Source organism: Dunckerocampus dactyliophorus, chromosome 4, assembly GCF_027744805.1.
Source record: "Dunckerocampus dactyliophorus isolate RoL2022-P2 chromosome 4, RoL_Ddac_1.1, whole genome shotgun sequence".
Taxonomy (NCBI): Eukaryota; Metazoa; Chordata; class Actinopteri; order Syngnathiformes; family Syngnathidae; genus Dunckerocampus; species Dunckerocampus dactyliophorus.
Window position 1 is genome coordinate 4,918,629 of NC_072822.1, and position 15,667 is coordinate 4,934,295.

A 15,667-nucleotide genomic window follows, 5' to 3' on the forward strand; every position below is an offset into this window, starting at 1 on the left:
TGCAATACATACTGGACCACAAAACACTACGTTAGCTTTAGTTACAGGGACGTAATGCGAAGGTGACGAGCATTGCAGATGTATCTCCCTTTCTAACATTCAAGAGTAAAAATAAGCCATTCTTAATGGTAAAATGTCAACACAATAAAACACTCTTTAAAACGCAAAACGCAGTTTTGATGAGAAAGGTGTACTGCGAAGGCGAATAGTGTTGCAGATGTACTTCTTACCATTCTTAACTATCGCGCAAGTGTAAAAATAAGTTAACCGCTAGTACCATAAAAAAATATTAAATAAAATAAAAAATACAGCATACCACTTGTGAATGGTTTTTTGATTGGCTGGCGACCAGTCCAGGGTGTACCCCGCCTGTCGCCCGAAGTCAGCTGGGATAGGCTCCAGCAAACCCACGACCCTAATGAGGATAAGCGGCATAGAACATGGATGGATGGATGAATGTCTCGCAACAGGGACAATAATAATCATCATCATAATAACACGGGGTAATGCTGTGGCCGTACTCCAGCTAAAACTGAACTCTGAATCCCTGACGTCAACTTCCTGTCCACACGTCAGGAAGAGTCTTATTTATGGCTGAAATGGCTTATTTTCTTTGATTATATCTACTATATTGTGTAAAGGTGACTATAGGGGTGTTATTTCACATCTATTTCACACTTTTCACGTATTATTTCACGTAAAAAGCATATTTAGAAAGTCCAACACTTTTTCTATGCTCTATGAAAACAGTCCGTTCATTAATAATGAATCCTGCTTTGCGGAAATTCACTCATCGCGGTCGGGTATGGAACCAATTAGCCGCGATAAACGAGGGATTACTGTGCCCTTGATGACGCACATTCTTCTTCACATCTCACGTTCTTCTCTTCCTCCTAACACAACCTTGTTGAAAAAAAAAAAAGCCAAAGAAAAAGCAACCACTTTGGATGCTCGCCGTTCTTTGATGTTATGTTGACATCTCGCGGGACACCATTAACGTTATTGCTGTTTATAAATGCATTATTAATACATTGCACTGCTAGGCTCTCCGGGCATCTCTTGTGTTTGTATTTATTTAGCTCTGCTAGATTAGATGCCATTATTACTTAGTCATTTTGTTTTCTTAATCTTATGTTTTGTTTTGTGTTTTTTTTAAAGCTTTTTATCACCCTCCTGGCACCGCACACCCACTCGCACTAATGCATTTCCAATAATGCAGTCAGCGACGGCATCACCTTTTATTGAATGGTTCTTTAGGCTTAAGCAAGCAAAAGTGAGGCTTTGTCTTTAATGTACTGCATATGTTTTATTTGCCTGTGTTAAATACGTGTTTGTTTGGTGGTGCAGCCATTAGTCCTGCATAGCAAAGTCAAAAAATAAAATAAAAATGTCCTCGAAAGTAACTTCAGTAAAATAGCTTGCCACAGACAGCACACAGTCATTATTGTGTTATATGTGTTGTCATGCCTCATGGCATAATTCAATTATAAGCACGGCGATGCCATTAACAGAGAACCCATTTACTTGACACACTATTTTTCTCAATATTTTCCCCACTTTTAAAAAAACAATTAAATACATATTGATTTATTTTAGTTTTTGCAGCTTTTCTGGTTGCTTTTTAATTGGAAATGGCAATGTTAATGGCTTTGTTTATGACATGCTAATAAGTTACATTAAGTTTACAATTGCACAGTTCTACACGGATTAGGAGGAAGCCGAGCTTTTTTTGTTTAACCCCGCCCCTTCTCAATGCCTCATTAGTCACTCAGTTTGTTCACTTACGATGTTTTAAGGTTACCATTTTATAATAGGAGGAGAAAAGAATATAGAATGTTCACCAATACATTGACAGATTATGCAGTGATGACAGAAAATTAAAGAAGAAAAAAAGACGTGCTTATAAAATACAAAATGGAAATGAATAAAGAAGTGAAGAAATAAATGACACTACTATAAAAAAATTATATAAAATAAAATAAATCCAGAGTTTAATAATAAATAAATACAGAAGTAAAAAAGACAAACATTGTATAAGGTATAAAAAGTGGAACCTCTGTTTGTCTGCACCAGTGTACAATATCTTTGATCAGAAAACGTCCTCACTTGTTCGCATCCTATTAGCTCGCGAACAAAATGGCAAGCGGAACCATGAGTTCGCCACCTGTCTGTGACGAGAAAATGTTAACACAAAACACGTTTTTATGGTTTTATATGTAAATGCACATAAATGACGAAGAGACGGAGAAATGAACATTGGAGATTACTTTTACCTTCCTTGAAGACCACTGTTCCCAGACACGGCGTAGCAGCGAGACACCACATGGACACCACCTGCCTGTCTTGTCATGGGTTATTTCTTGAATTCAGTAGTGTTTGTCACCTTCTTTATCAAAATGCTGCCACTTACAACTTTCTTTGGCTCCATTTTGGGGTACAGTATTGAGGTGAGAAACATGATTGAATTCAAGAAACAAGTCGTGTCAAAACGGGAAGGTGGGTGGTGATTGATCTGGCTGCCACATGGTGTCTTTGGGCACAATCACGTTAAGAATCACATCTTCAATGAAGGTAAAAGTAACCTTACATGTTCATTTGTCCCTTTCATTCATCATTTATATGTATTTATATGCATTTACGATTGTTTTCTGCATGTACAATTAAATTGTAAAACGATAAACACACGTTTTTGGTTAACATTTTTGGCTTTCTGCAACGGATTCATTGGCTTTCCCTTATTTCTTATGAGAAAATTATTATTTTTTTAATCTGTGATTGGGACCAACAATGTTTGGGTGTTCTCTGGCTGGGAATCGAACCCGCACCATCTGCAGCAAAGGCACCAGTGTGTACCATTACACCAGAAATAAATCAGGATCAACGATATCAGAGGTTTGGGTGATTTGTATAAGTGTCAGTTTGATATTCACATTGCATTCATTCTTACCAAAAAAGTTGATCCTGAAAGTCTTTCAGCTCCCGTGTCCTCAGCACACTTAAATGCGATGTCCAAAATTTAGGAAGTTTGGCCAGAGCTCAAGCGTACAGCTTTGTGATCTATTCTCAGGCCGAGAGTAGCACCTCCATATGCTCATCCCCCTATGCCCCCTTCAGTGGCTGGGCTCTTAATTAGAGGAGCAGCTGGCTGCCCGCTAGCAAGGTAGGCTAGCAGCGCAGGTGACTTAACTCTGCAGCGGCTTGCAGCATGTGCGGCCTGATTTGAGACTACTCCCCTCCCTCCAAACCCTTGTGAGCGTGCTCGTGAGTAGGAAGATAATGCAGCTATGTAGGTTAGCTACCCCGGTGAACTGTCGGCTAGCAGTAGAAAGTGTGTCTACAAGTGGGGCAGCTATTTCTACTGCTTCTTGAGGTCAAACACCCAACTATGACTTCATACATCCCTGCTTTCCCCTCCGCCTTGCTCATTCCCTCCAGTTTTGTTTTCCCTGGGTCACAAACGCAACCTTAAGGTTTAGCCTCTTTAGCTGTTAGCTGTAGCCTTACACCAGGGATGCCCAATCTTTTTCCACCGAGGGCCGCATATGTAAAAGTGAAAGAGCGCAAAGATGTTTTATATGCATTTAAAAGCAAAACTTGGTGTTACAGTGTTCCCTCGTTTATTGCAGGGAATAGGTTCACAAAATCTGCGAAAGGTGAACCGCGATGTAACGAGGGAACACTGTGCAATTGACAAAGCATATTATTAATAGCTATCATTACACCTTTTTGCTCTTTTTTTATTGTTGCTGTTTTTTTCTGTTTGTTTATTTTGTAGAATGTGCTGCGTGTCAATAAAAAAACGAGCTGCAGGCCACAAATGGCCCTTGGGCCGTAGTTTAGGCACCCCTGCCTTACATCTTGCTCGGAGGTTGTGAAATTAAAGAACAACAAAACACGTCATCATCAACCGTTTTGTTCTTCTAAACCGCGCAAGGATATCATATACACTATAGCTTCACTAATATACTGTATTTTCTCAAGCACGTGTAAAATTTGAGTGAGATTGGTTGAAAAACATGGCCACCATCAAGCAAAACGTCTGTGCAGGGGTATGGCTGGGTCTGAGCAACTAATTGTCCATGAGTCATTAAGCATTTTTCTAATGATTGTAAAACTGTGAGGATATCTGTATTAAGTATGTGTTAGCATGTCTTCCCCATTCAATTGTATGACTCAGTAATGAGTAGCTGCGCCATTCATGTTAATCACCTCAAAAATTGGCGTGGGCATGCTTGGTGCCAGTGTTTCCAGGAGGCTAGTGGGAATGTTGCTCCAGGTGGTGAAGATGGCTTCACGGAGGGCATCCACTGTCTGGAACTGATGTCCATTTTTGTAAATGTCCCTTGCCATCCATCCCCAAATGTTCTAAGTTGGATTGAGATCAGGGGAAAACGCAGGATGGTCTAGAAGAGTGAGGTAATTCCTCTGGAAGGCGGGCATTGTGAACTGTTGAAAAAGCCAGTCATTACCACACAGACGAGGCCTTCAGCCATGAGGGATGCCCTCTACAACACCTCCACATCGCCATCTGCCGTTTGACGCCCCTGCACAACCTAAAGCTCCATTGTTGCATTGAAGAAAGTAGCACCCCAGATCATGATGGTGCCCCCTCCACTGTGCCGTGTGGAAAACACCTCAGGTGGGATCACCTTGTCATGCCAGTAATGTTGAAAGCCATCAGGACCCTCGCGGTTCCATTTTTTTTCTCATCAGAGAATAAAACGTTCTTCCACCTTTCAGCATTTGGTGCTCTCGTGCAAATTCCAAACGGGCAGTTTTGCGGCGTTGAAGGAGACGAGACCTTTGAAGACATGTTTTTCCTGAAAACTCTTCTCTCGCAGATGCCGTTATTGGACTGCACTCGACACAAGTAACAACCTTCAATTTGGCCCGACGATGGTCCCGTGTCTTGACGGACAGCTATTCATATCCTCCAGCTCAAGGCCAGTGACATTTTTTTGTGTCTACCACGTGACTTTTTTGTTCCATAACCCTCGGGATCTTTTAAGAAGTTTAACAACCTCAGCAGCAGTGGTGCCCTCCAAGGGGCCTTGCTCATGCACCTCAACAATCCAGCCACGTTCAAAGAGAGAAAGCTGACAGACAATGACATTGAATCCACATTTTTGCCAAGATTTTGGCTTTTAACGGCTGCGGTCTTCAACTTTAGATCAGCTGCCTATCTCACTTTAATGCTTTTTTGCAATAAATTGCGTACTCAAAACATTTTTTGTCTCACTCCCATTTCTTCTTTTTGCGTTCTGAAGTTCTACTTAGAACCTCCCAACAGTACAAAATGTAAATTCTTGTAATTTATCGACAGGTGTTACAGTTTTGATCAGGAATGTAGCACATGACGAGCTGAAGTATTGCAAGAGAACCAACATGGATCCAACCCTCCCCAATTTGCCAAGGCTGCACTTTAAAAGGACACGGAGGAAAGAAAAAAAGTGGGGCTTGAGAAGAAGAGAAAGAGGACACAAAAAAGTTAAGAAGCTATTTTACGCCCTGTAGAGAATCTTATGAGCTGGAGGTATGGTGGCTGTTTGAATGTTTTTAGAGGGGGATTGAATAGATTGGAATTGCGTTATTTCAGCGAGCTAATTTCATGGGGATTCTCATAAGGACGCTTTTATAGGGGGAATCAAAGGCTCTTGATGGTTACTTCTCTCTTGTTGCCGTTCTCATTCGTGCTTTGGCACCCACTGATATTTTCTCCAAATTGCAACGTCTTTACTTTTGCCATCCTCTCTTTCAACACTCGTCCTTCAATAGAATATTTACATATTACACTCAAGACCTGGCAAGCTACTCGTATGACTATTGATAGCACGGCTGACAAGGTATGGCTGTGTGTATTTAGAGGTGGATGTGTTAGATTATAGAGACCGACATGGAGCTTTGCAGCTTAGTTATCAATAAAGTTAATCAAAAGTCATCTCTAATACCGTGGACAGACTACTTTGAGTATAATTAACTTGATGGAAGACAATGGACACTAACATGGGTGATCGCGCTGTAGATTATGGAGCAGTGACCACATACTGTATTTCTGGACTTTGGGGCCTTTTAAGGTCCGTGCGGACAAATGACGGACATATCATTTTCGCACCCACTCCCCCTCGAACGGCCCTTTTCATGAGGAAATTCCCGCTCCGCACAGCTCCAACTTTTTCTAACTACACGGACGGAGACACATAGGGAAAAAAATGGCAGATGAGCAGGAGATCCTCGCAGCTGAAGTACAGAAATACCGGCAGTTATACGAGGCAGCCTACACTGATGTACAGTAGTTTAAGCACAAAAACACTGAAACACGCTGTGTTTTAAATCAAGTCGTTTTCTTTTGCCGTGTTCAGCGTGCCTTTTGCAAACCCATTCTCCTAACGAGGTACAAGTCCCTGTGGTGGGGAGAACGATGAGCTGCCATTGCAGCACTCCCATTCAGGACGAGTGGACCACCTTCTCTTCCTTTTCTGTCGCAGCAGGAAATAAATACAACACAATTCCTCTTCTTCAAGGAGTAGACGCACAAGTGTCGCCAAGTCAAGTAAACAATGGCAAATTTCTTCGGCTCTAGTACCGTGGTAGACGTGTGTTTTCGATACACTGCCCCCTGCAGTTTGGGAGCAGACGCCGCACGGAGTATAAAGTTCGAGCGGAAAGTATAACCCGGCCTTTATAGTATAATTGTTCACATAGCAGACCTGTATGCCACTCAATGCCTAATTTACATTTGCCTTATGATGGAACAGTGACCATTTCAGTGATTTAGACTTAGTAAAACATGGTTTCCAAATTTATACCCATCCCCTCACTCTTTTACTCCTGAACCGCTACACATAAGAGGGTAAATATTTGTCTAAACAGTCACCCCTACTGCTTTGCCTGTGCTATTACTTTACTAATAAAAACACCACATGGTGGCTCAGCTACTAAACCTCAAAGTTTGACCCCCAGAAGACAGATTGGCTTGAAATTTCTCACACAGTTCAATGTGCTGTTTTTTCAGGGGACTGACGAGCACGTGTATAAAATTGAGTAAGATTGGTGGACAAACATGGCCGCTGTCAAGCAAAATGTTTGTGCAGGGGTAACAGGTGGGGCTTAGTAGCAACTAATTGTCCGTAAGTAATTGACTGTTTTGTTGATGATGTTAAAACATGGAGTATAGTGGCATTACATGTATGCTAGCATGTCTTACAAAGCATTTTAACCACAGCCCTTGGGGGGCGTCACAAATGTTATTTTGTGCCAAGGTCATTTGAACTCAGTTGCTAACCAAAACATCAGAACCTATCAAGACACATGAACAGTCTCACAGATGTATTAAAGTGTGAGAAATGTGTTTAAATATTGTGTGTACAATAAAGGCCTCAGAAACTGTTAGAAGCTACAAAGAGAATGCAAAGAGTCTTAAGACTTGGTGCTGTACTGTAAGACTTGGTGACAGCTATGGAGAGAGTGCAAATGGTCTTTAGCTGCTAGATTACTACAACCTCTCGTCCTCATTTTTCTTGCAAACTTGCGTATTTAACTGTGCAGAAGGAATTACAGACGCGTTTTTACAGACTAAGGCAAAAAAGCCATTGATTCTTGTTCTGTGCACCTTTGTTCTAAGGCTGTTCCGTTATCGATCCCAATGGCCAGGCTGATTTATCGCAATTTTGTCCAGGTCTTATTGCGGCGTAGGCTTGTTCAACATGGGGAGTTTCAAGGGGAACCCTGAGTCAACATGCATGATGACATAGTGGAGCATGTCAACGTGCGTCATCATAAGCACGTCTGTGCCACTTTAAAGAGGAGGAGGGCCGGTCCACAGTTTTGATTGGGACTATGTAGGTCTGCTATTCCTGTAAACTAGATCATTTTGTACAATCCTGGTCCTCACTGAGTAATGGTGTTGCTAGGGACTGAAAGAGGAGAGAGTGGAAGAAATGTGTGCTGCCCTATTTAGACTTTTTATACATTTCTCTTTTCATGTCAGGCCTTCTTGTCCCCCGCTCAAATTTTTATAATCGTCCTAACATCTTGCTCATGTTTTTAATTTCGGATTTTGGTTCATTTTCCATGCTGCACTCCCTCCCCATCTCTCCAGCTTTTCTGTTCTTTCTGCGACGCACCTTTTTGGATTCCTTCTGATTTTCCATCTACTTCTTCAATGTTTCACGCTGCTTCCTTGAACTCATTTCATACGTTGCCTGACTGCTTTCCCCATCGCCTTTATGCCCGGCGTTTCACCTGTATACCTCTCCCTTCTCATTCCCGCCCTCGTCCTTTCATTTCTTTGCCAGGGAAGTTTGCAACCTCCCCGTCCGTTGCCTTTCTCACGCAGAGATCTCGCAGAGTTGAGAAATTGATTTGATCCTGTTCCTTTTTACACAAAACTCTGTGTAACAAGATATTGTCGCAATGTGCACAGTTGTCCCTCACCACTTTGTGGTTCGAACATTACACCCTCACTCTTATCTCGGTTTTTCAATAATTATTTAATTAACAAATGTCCGTTGTTTTGTGGTTGACTACGGCCTATCATTAGTAAAAAAAAAAAATGCATATTTAACAAATGTTCCGTATTCCTGGCCTACATTAAGCATTTTCAAGCATAAAAATGACTAATTGAAGTAAAATGCAAGTACAGTTTAAGAGAGTAAAGGATGTTGATGAACTGTAGTGTAGGTGTCACTAGTAACACATGCACCAAACAATAATAATTAGGGCTGTCTAAATGATGAAACATTTTAATCAAATTGATCACTTTTATTGTGATTAAGTAAGTATTAGAAGTGTGTGCTGTCCAAATTCTAGCCCTGATACTAGAATGTACCTAATTAAAAGTGATATTTTGTGTCTGTATCTTGAATGCTAATGAGCTGTTTGTCTATGCCTGTCTCCGACAGTTTTTGTTTTCATGAAGAACTTTATCCACTTTTTACATATCCACTGTACCTCTGCACTTGTCCTACATACTCAGTGTCATATATTGCGTACAACAACGTCACATTAAAGGGATAGTTTGGATTTTTTGACATGAAGTTGTATGACGTCCCCATCAGCAGTGTAGTGCATCGACAGTGACTTAGCCCCCACTTGGTCCCGTGAGTCCCGTTTTGGTCGGATTTCGCTGAGAGTAACCTAGTTCCGGTTAGCTGCTGGGGCCACTTAAGTAAAGAGTTTGGCTTCTCAAAACAACATGCGTTCAACAGAGTAATACATTTGCATCATAGAAATGCCTCATCAAAAAAAATCAGACCTCACAAATTGGAAGAAAAACATGTTCAAACTTACAGCTCCAACGTCTGTAGCTGAATAACGGATGGTTGGCAGAGCGCCAGGCTACACTTTAAGATGTGTAGCAAAGCCTGCTTTTTTACAAAGCTGTCCTGAAATGTGAAGTGCTGGACATACAGTATACGCTGGGCGGGCACATTGAACTCTAGAGCCTGGTCAGAGGAGGTATCATGTCCATGAGAAAAAAGGTGCTTGCATCATAATGTCATGAAAAGCTGCAGGTGGCCGTTGGAGCACATCTTCTCTCAAAAACAGGCTCTCGGCACACATATTACTGTTAGAGCACCTATAAAAAGTCCAACTTTAAGTATCTGATACTACCTTCAAACTGTTCACACAGAAAAGCTTCACTAGGAAAAAGCTGGCTTTTAAAGGCATTTTAAAGTACTTAAAAGCCTGTGGAAATCAAATTTAATGATTGGTAGCTTTCCACTGAGGTGTCGGAAGCACGCTTTTCAAACTTGTTGACTGTCAAAACGACGACTCGGAATGCGAATGGTAAAAGCACCAAGTAACTACAGGATGGTTATCTTATCATTTGATCTGTGTTGCAAACTCAACGAAACCCTATATAAACACACAACAACACCCTTCATATCATGATTTTTTGCAACTGAAAAGGAAAAGGTAGTTGTCACTGTTTGGAGCACTGTGGCAGCCAAGCGAATTCATGACCCTGCACGACAAATGACTTAAAATCGGCCCCAGTACAAACTGGCTTAATGTGAGCAGTGTATGCCCAGATTATCACTCAATATTGACCCACACTGTGTATCTAATGCAGACAGACAGCAATATGCATTAAAGGTACTAACCTTTCACAACATACCCTTTTCCAATGAAGCGTTGTGATGCTACCCGCATGCCCCAGTCCACAAATCACTTGATATGGCGACGTAAAAAAGAACATGACTGGCTACAGACCTCGGCATGAACATGTTCACATTACAGACCCATGAAAATCCTTCCATAATAACCGCCACAGACCTCCACCAAGGTCCAGGTAATATCTGTGTCTGTGTGTGTTTGGTTTTTAATTGTGGTTTTATGCCATCATCAGCTTTTACTGTTTTGAGGCCTCTTTCCATCTGCCTGCTGTACAGTACAATCACCCCTCTGTGTGCTCGTACTTGAGAGCTGTAGTTAAGAGCACAGGTGGGAGGCGATCACGGTGGAAAAGCATGTTTTATAGCGCTTAACTTTTATTTTCATTCATACTTGCTTATGAACCACAGATATTCAAATTTGACACTTTTTTTTTTTTTGTAAATTCGGATCATGATCTGGTAATCAATAATCCTCAATAGACCTGATGCCAAGCGCTGGTCACGCTGGATGGAGGCAGAGGAGAAAGGAGCTTGTTGATTGCTTCACACCGAGCAGAAAAGGATGAGTCACGCCGCCCCTCAGTTTCCAGCTCACGTCTCTTGTTTCCTTTACAGTTAGTTTTACACACACGGAGCTTTGAGGCAAGACTTTGTTGAAACTCATTTGAAATGGAAAACCGACTGCCACGAACGTGCAGTAATGTTACCTTTGTGTTCAGGTTGACAGTTTTATGTGTTTCTGTTGTCAAAAAATATGAACCTATTAAACTGTGCTGAGCTGAACCACACTGGACCAAAATGTAGCAGTGGTACAGTCCAATATGGTATCATACAAATAATGCTAAGGCTTTGTCAGAAATGTTCAATATTTATTGACAAGAAAAAGATGAGAAAATGATGTATTTGTATGTTTTTATATGTTGCATGATCCATCCCCCTTCCCCCCACTGTGTGGAGAATCATTACCACCAGCACCATGTTTAAATCCTGGACTTGTGTGGGTCTCCCACACTAGCCCAATTTACTCTCTTTTAACAAGTGGTCAGGTTTTTAAGACCCTGGCGACCACAAGATTTACCAACTTTGACTGCGATGAGTCAGTGGCTGTTTATTTGCACTGTTGGAAAAGACATTTGTGGCTCACATAATGAGGTAACGACGTTCATCAGTCTTCCGCTGATAAATGCACACTAGAGGTTGATTTGTTGTGCTTGTGCAATATTCTGAAGTTGTCTGATCTAACAACGATCCTTCTGTTTCTCTGTGCCCACCCCACCCCCCAAACCCCTGCCCCCTTTCTCTATTTTTACATTGCTTTTTGTGTCAACATGTCTTTTGTTTCTAGGGCATCAAGGCGCATGGGAGCGCCACTTTGTCCTCAAGGAGACAGCTGAGTGAGTGTCTCAATTCTGATATCACCCGATTGGACGTGACTGTATTGTAGTGGCCCACCTTTTATGTACTATAGTAGATGTATTTAAAAAAACAAAACAAAAAAAAAACACAGGGGGTCTTTGTACTGGGGCTTGCTAAATATACCTAAGCCAATGCTGACCTTGTTATATAACACAAATATATATACAGTTGTCCCTCGCCACTTTGCGGTTCGAACATCGCTCCCTCACTCTACTGCGATTTGGAAAATAAATACATCAATGGTTGCTGTTTCCTGGTTGAGTATGGCGTAGTATTAGTCATAAAATATTGAAACACTAGTCATGTGCAGTATTCTGGTCACTAGGTGTCAGCAATGTTACGTTGATGAGACATTACATTACATTACATTACCTTAACACTGCATGGAGTCAACCACGGCATGTTCGACACAAGTTCTCCTCCCATTCCGTGTGGAAGTGGTAACAGCTTGGCTTCTTACGTTGTCCTCCTTCCCCCACTTCGTTTTGAAACCCTTTATTAACTTTACAATAAATAAAGTGGGGGCTAACTAGTTAGCTAGGTAGCATGCAATGCTTAAAGCGGCAGCCTTCTCTTGTCTCTCTGCAGTGATCACGTGGCCTGTGCATAAGATTTGCAAAATGTGGTTTAATCAAAGAATAGTAGGAGTGTAAAGGTGACTGTATGGGTGTTATTTAATGTCTACAGGGCTGTGATAATGGTAAAAACCATATTTAGAAAGCCCTAAAGAGCTTTTCCATGTGCAAAAATATTAAATTTATTAATGTTGAATCCGACTTTGCAGAAATTCACGTCGGATCCGGAACTAATTAACCGCGATAAAGGAGGGACAACTGTGTGTTTATTTATATATATATACATCAAATCATTAATCAGAAGGTTTTGTCAATGTAATATTATTAAATAGACTTCCAAAGTAAAGAACTTAAGGAACCGAATGCAAATACACAATGGCCTTTATAGGAAGACTATAACAGTATTTTATAGTTTCATGTGTTAATCAAGTCCTGGTATGGAGACCCTTTGAGTGAGCTACCTTCACTGCCTTGTCCTGCTGTGTAGAAGGGAATGCTGCCCATTGTACGTACAGTACCTCAACCCTGTGAGATGCTGACCCAAAGTGATCACGTCAAAGATCACGTCCTTTCCAGTTTAGAGCCTTGATGCAGTCGCCAAAGTAAGATTTTCTTTGTCTTGAAAAAGTTGGTGGGAACAAAATCTTAGTTCAAGCAACAAGTCAGACGTAGCGACCATTTCTCTTCATTTGTTAGAAGTCAGTGGTTTTGACAAAACACCCCACAGTGAGCAATGAAGTGCATTTCCTCAACGAAAAGGGCATTCGAGTGCATGACAAGCCTAATCCAGCATACCTCTAAAACCACCAGAATGTGTTTTCTGTCTTCCGGCTGTGTATTTAGGAAATATGCGGTGATACTCCATTCAGTTACAGCAGATAATTTACAAACTTGGTATGTGGTCATGTCTTCAAATGTTCTTAATTACCATGTTTCCTCAGTTCCCCCAATTAACCACCTGGGGTGTCATCCACTTGAGTAGACAGGCAACTCAGAGATAAGACAAACACTATGACTTGATAGCGTCATGTGTCATTGTAGATGCCGTTAACACACTTCCTGCAGAAAAGACATGACATCTGTATATTGTAATTTGAAGACATTTATCCTTATAGAGATGCTTTTTTAAGAAAGCTTATTGTCAGAACACCCCTGGTCACTATATGAAGAAACACAGCAGGTAAATTAAACACGCCAACGTGAGCAAGTTGTTAGTTTCCAGTAAAGCTATCATGACTGCAGTAGGCCTCCGCGGAGGTGTGAAGTATGAACAAAGTGCACTTTTTCCCTGCCTACCCGTGCCTATCAGTGCTGTGCTAGATTGAGTCAAGCATGCGTTCTGATACCGAGCACCAACTTGTGAATGTGGTATCCTCTTCCTGTACATTTGTCAACCTGTAACCTTGCATAGAACCTCTGATTGACTGGTGTGACCCGTCAGCCTGTGTGGAATGACTTCACTCCCCACCCGGCATCCCCTACACTCCACCCCTCTCTGATTACACTCCCACACACACACACACACACACACACTTACATCTGCACTGACACACCACAAGGCCGCATTGATCATAAAGTACAATCAACCTGTTTGTGATTGCCTGATTTTGTGTATAAATGTCCCCGTGGGAAGGAAATCTGTGAAAGTGAAAGCACCAAGAGAGTATAAGTGCCATTTTAGAGCATCATTTGTTTGCTCAATATGTACAAGGGCATCTCAGCCCTTTGTGTTCCTCCTTGTTTGGAAGTGTGTGTGAGTGTGTGTGTGTGTGTGTGTGTGTGTGTGTGTGTGTGTGTGTGTGTGTGTGTGTGTTTGTGAGTAAATTTTACCACACTAGCTCCAGGTTTTCAGCAGGAAATCCCTCATCAATTCGCGGTGCTTTTGTGTGCGCGAGTGCGTCAGTTATTCTTCTCGCCGCTCATTAAACTCCTCAAGGACTGACTGACGGTAATGCGGCGCTGTTGAATTATTAGTTAGTTCCAGACTTGTTGCAGGGCAACCAACATTAATGAAGCTAAGACTCGGTGCATAGAAGCCGAGCGGAAACAGCAGATTTCATGGCGCCCACACAATGCAGATGTCCAAAGGTAGCTTGTCAAAGAGCTTGTTGTCAGGAGCACTCTTCTGTTTTTAAGCAACTACTACAAAAACTAGTCAAAGATCCTCTGTATGACATGGATGCTGGGCTGTTTAAAGGACCTGCGTCTATGCTAGTCAAAGATCGTCTATGGGACAGTAGTGCCCTGCTGTTTTTAGTTGTCTACTGTAAAAACTATAGCCAAAGATCCTCTATATGACAGGAGTGGTGTGTGGATTTTCAGGACCTATTGTAAAATCACTGGTCAAAGATCCTTTATATAATGGAGCACTTATGTTTTCAAGGACCTGTAAAAGCACTAGCCAAAGATCCTCTATATGTAATGGATGTTCGGCTGTTTTAAGGACCTGCACAAATGCTAGTCAAAGATCCTCTATTTGCCCTGCCTTTTGTAATTGTCTACTGCAAAAACTATTGTCAAAGATCCTCTATATGAGAGGAGTGCTATGCTTTTTTAAGGACCTATTGTAAAAAACACTTGCCAAAGAAGGAGCACTGGTGTTTTTAAGCACCTACAGCAAAAACTTGTCAAAAAGATCCTTTATGTGATACTCTAGAAAACTCTTGTCAAGGCTCATCTTTATGAAAGCAGTGCTCTGCAAAAACTAGTCAAAGATCCTGTATATGAATACAATCGTCTGAACATGCATAAGTGTTTGTCTTTTTAAAGCTCTACCAAAGCCTTCTAGAGCTACAAAAGAAGCAGACACTTTATACGTGTTGCTCCACCATCATAAAACCCTTGACCAGAGTCGTTACGGGTGCATTAGTATATAAAGCTTTGCAAGGCGCCTTAATGGCCTGACAAGTACAACAGAGTTTTGCTCTTTCTTGTGATTGTGCATTTGTAAATAGATGCACTTAGTTGTTGTGCGGGGTGTGTGTGTGTGTGTGGTTTCTATTGACTTGAGAGTGTGTTTATGTGGGAATGGGTAGCAGGTGGAGAAGGAAGAGCGTGGGTATACAATGAAGTGTGCCCAGTGGCGGTCGTTGTAGAGATGAAAGACTTTTATACCCAGGTGGAGGTCGTATGCCAGAGAAAGTGTGTATGTGTGCTTTGCATAATGTAGTTTGTCCCCTCTGGGGTTGAATGAGGGCAAGAATGATTCCCGATTTTGAGTGTTGCCGTGTCTGTGGGCATGCATGTGTGTCTGCCTCGTGTCTTTGATCCTCCACTTTGGGCAGCCAACGCCGATTGTGCATGCCAGACATTATAGATCACCTGGGAGTGGCCCTGTACCGGTCTACCGGTTTCTCTCTAGGCAAACGTTTTTTATGTGATTTGGTTTTATATGTAATCGTATATCCATTTTGTAAATCATGTTTATTTCATTTAATAATCTACCAAATATAGTTTTGTCACTTCTGTGTCTCTCCGGTTGGCCAGTGCGTACGAGAAGAGACAAACTACGGCAACAAACTTTTTCATCGGGGCTGATGATAAAGCTTCAGGTCAACA

The 15,667-nt window shown here is 41.6% G+C and overlaps 1 protein-coding gene across 12 annotated transcripts in view; it reads left to right on the top strand.

The window, feature by feature from the left end:
- Positions 1-15,667, top strand: part of ccser1 (coiled-coil serine-rich protein 1) — a 140,072-nt gene that overhangs the window by 76,347 nt on the left and 48,058 nt on the right. For 7 of the 12 annotated variants that reach the window (XM_054774141.1, XM_054774144.1, XM_054774140.1 and 4 more), the window contains one exon: positions 11,464-11,512. The exons of 4 other annotated variants lie outside the window; for them this stretch is intronic. In XM_054774141.1, coding sequence (XP_054630116.1) covers positions 11,464-11,512 — 49 coding nt within the window. One more of the 12 variants, XM_054774145.1, reaches the window with a different exon arrangement.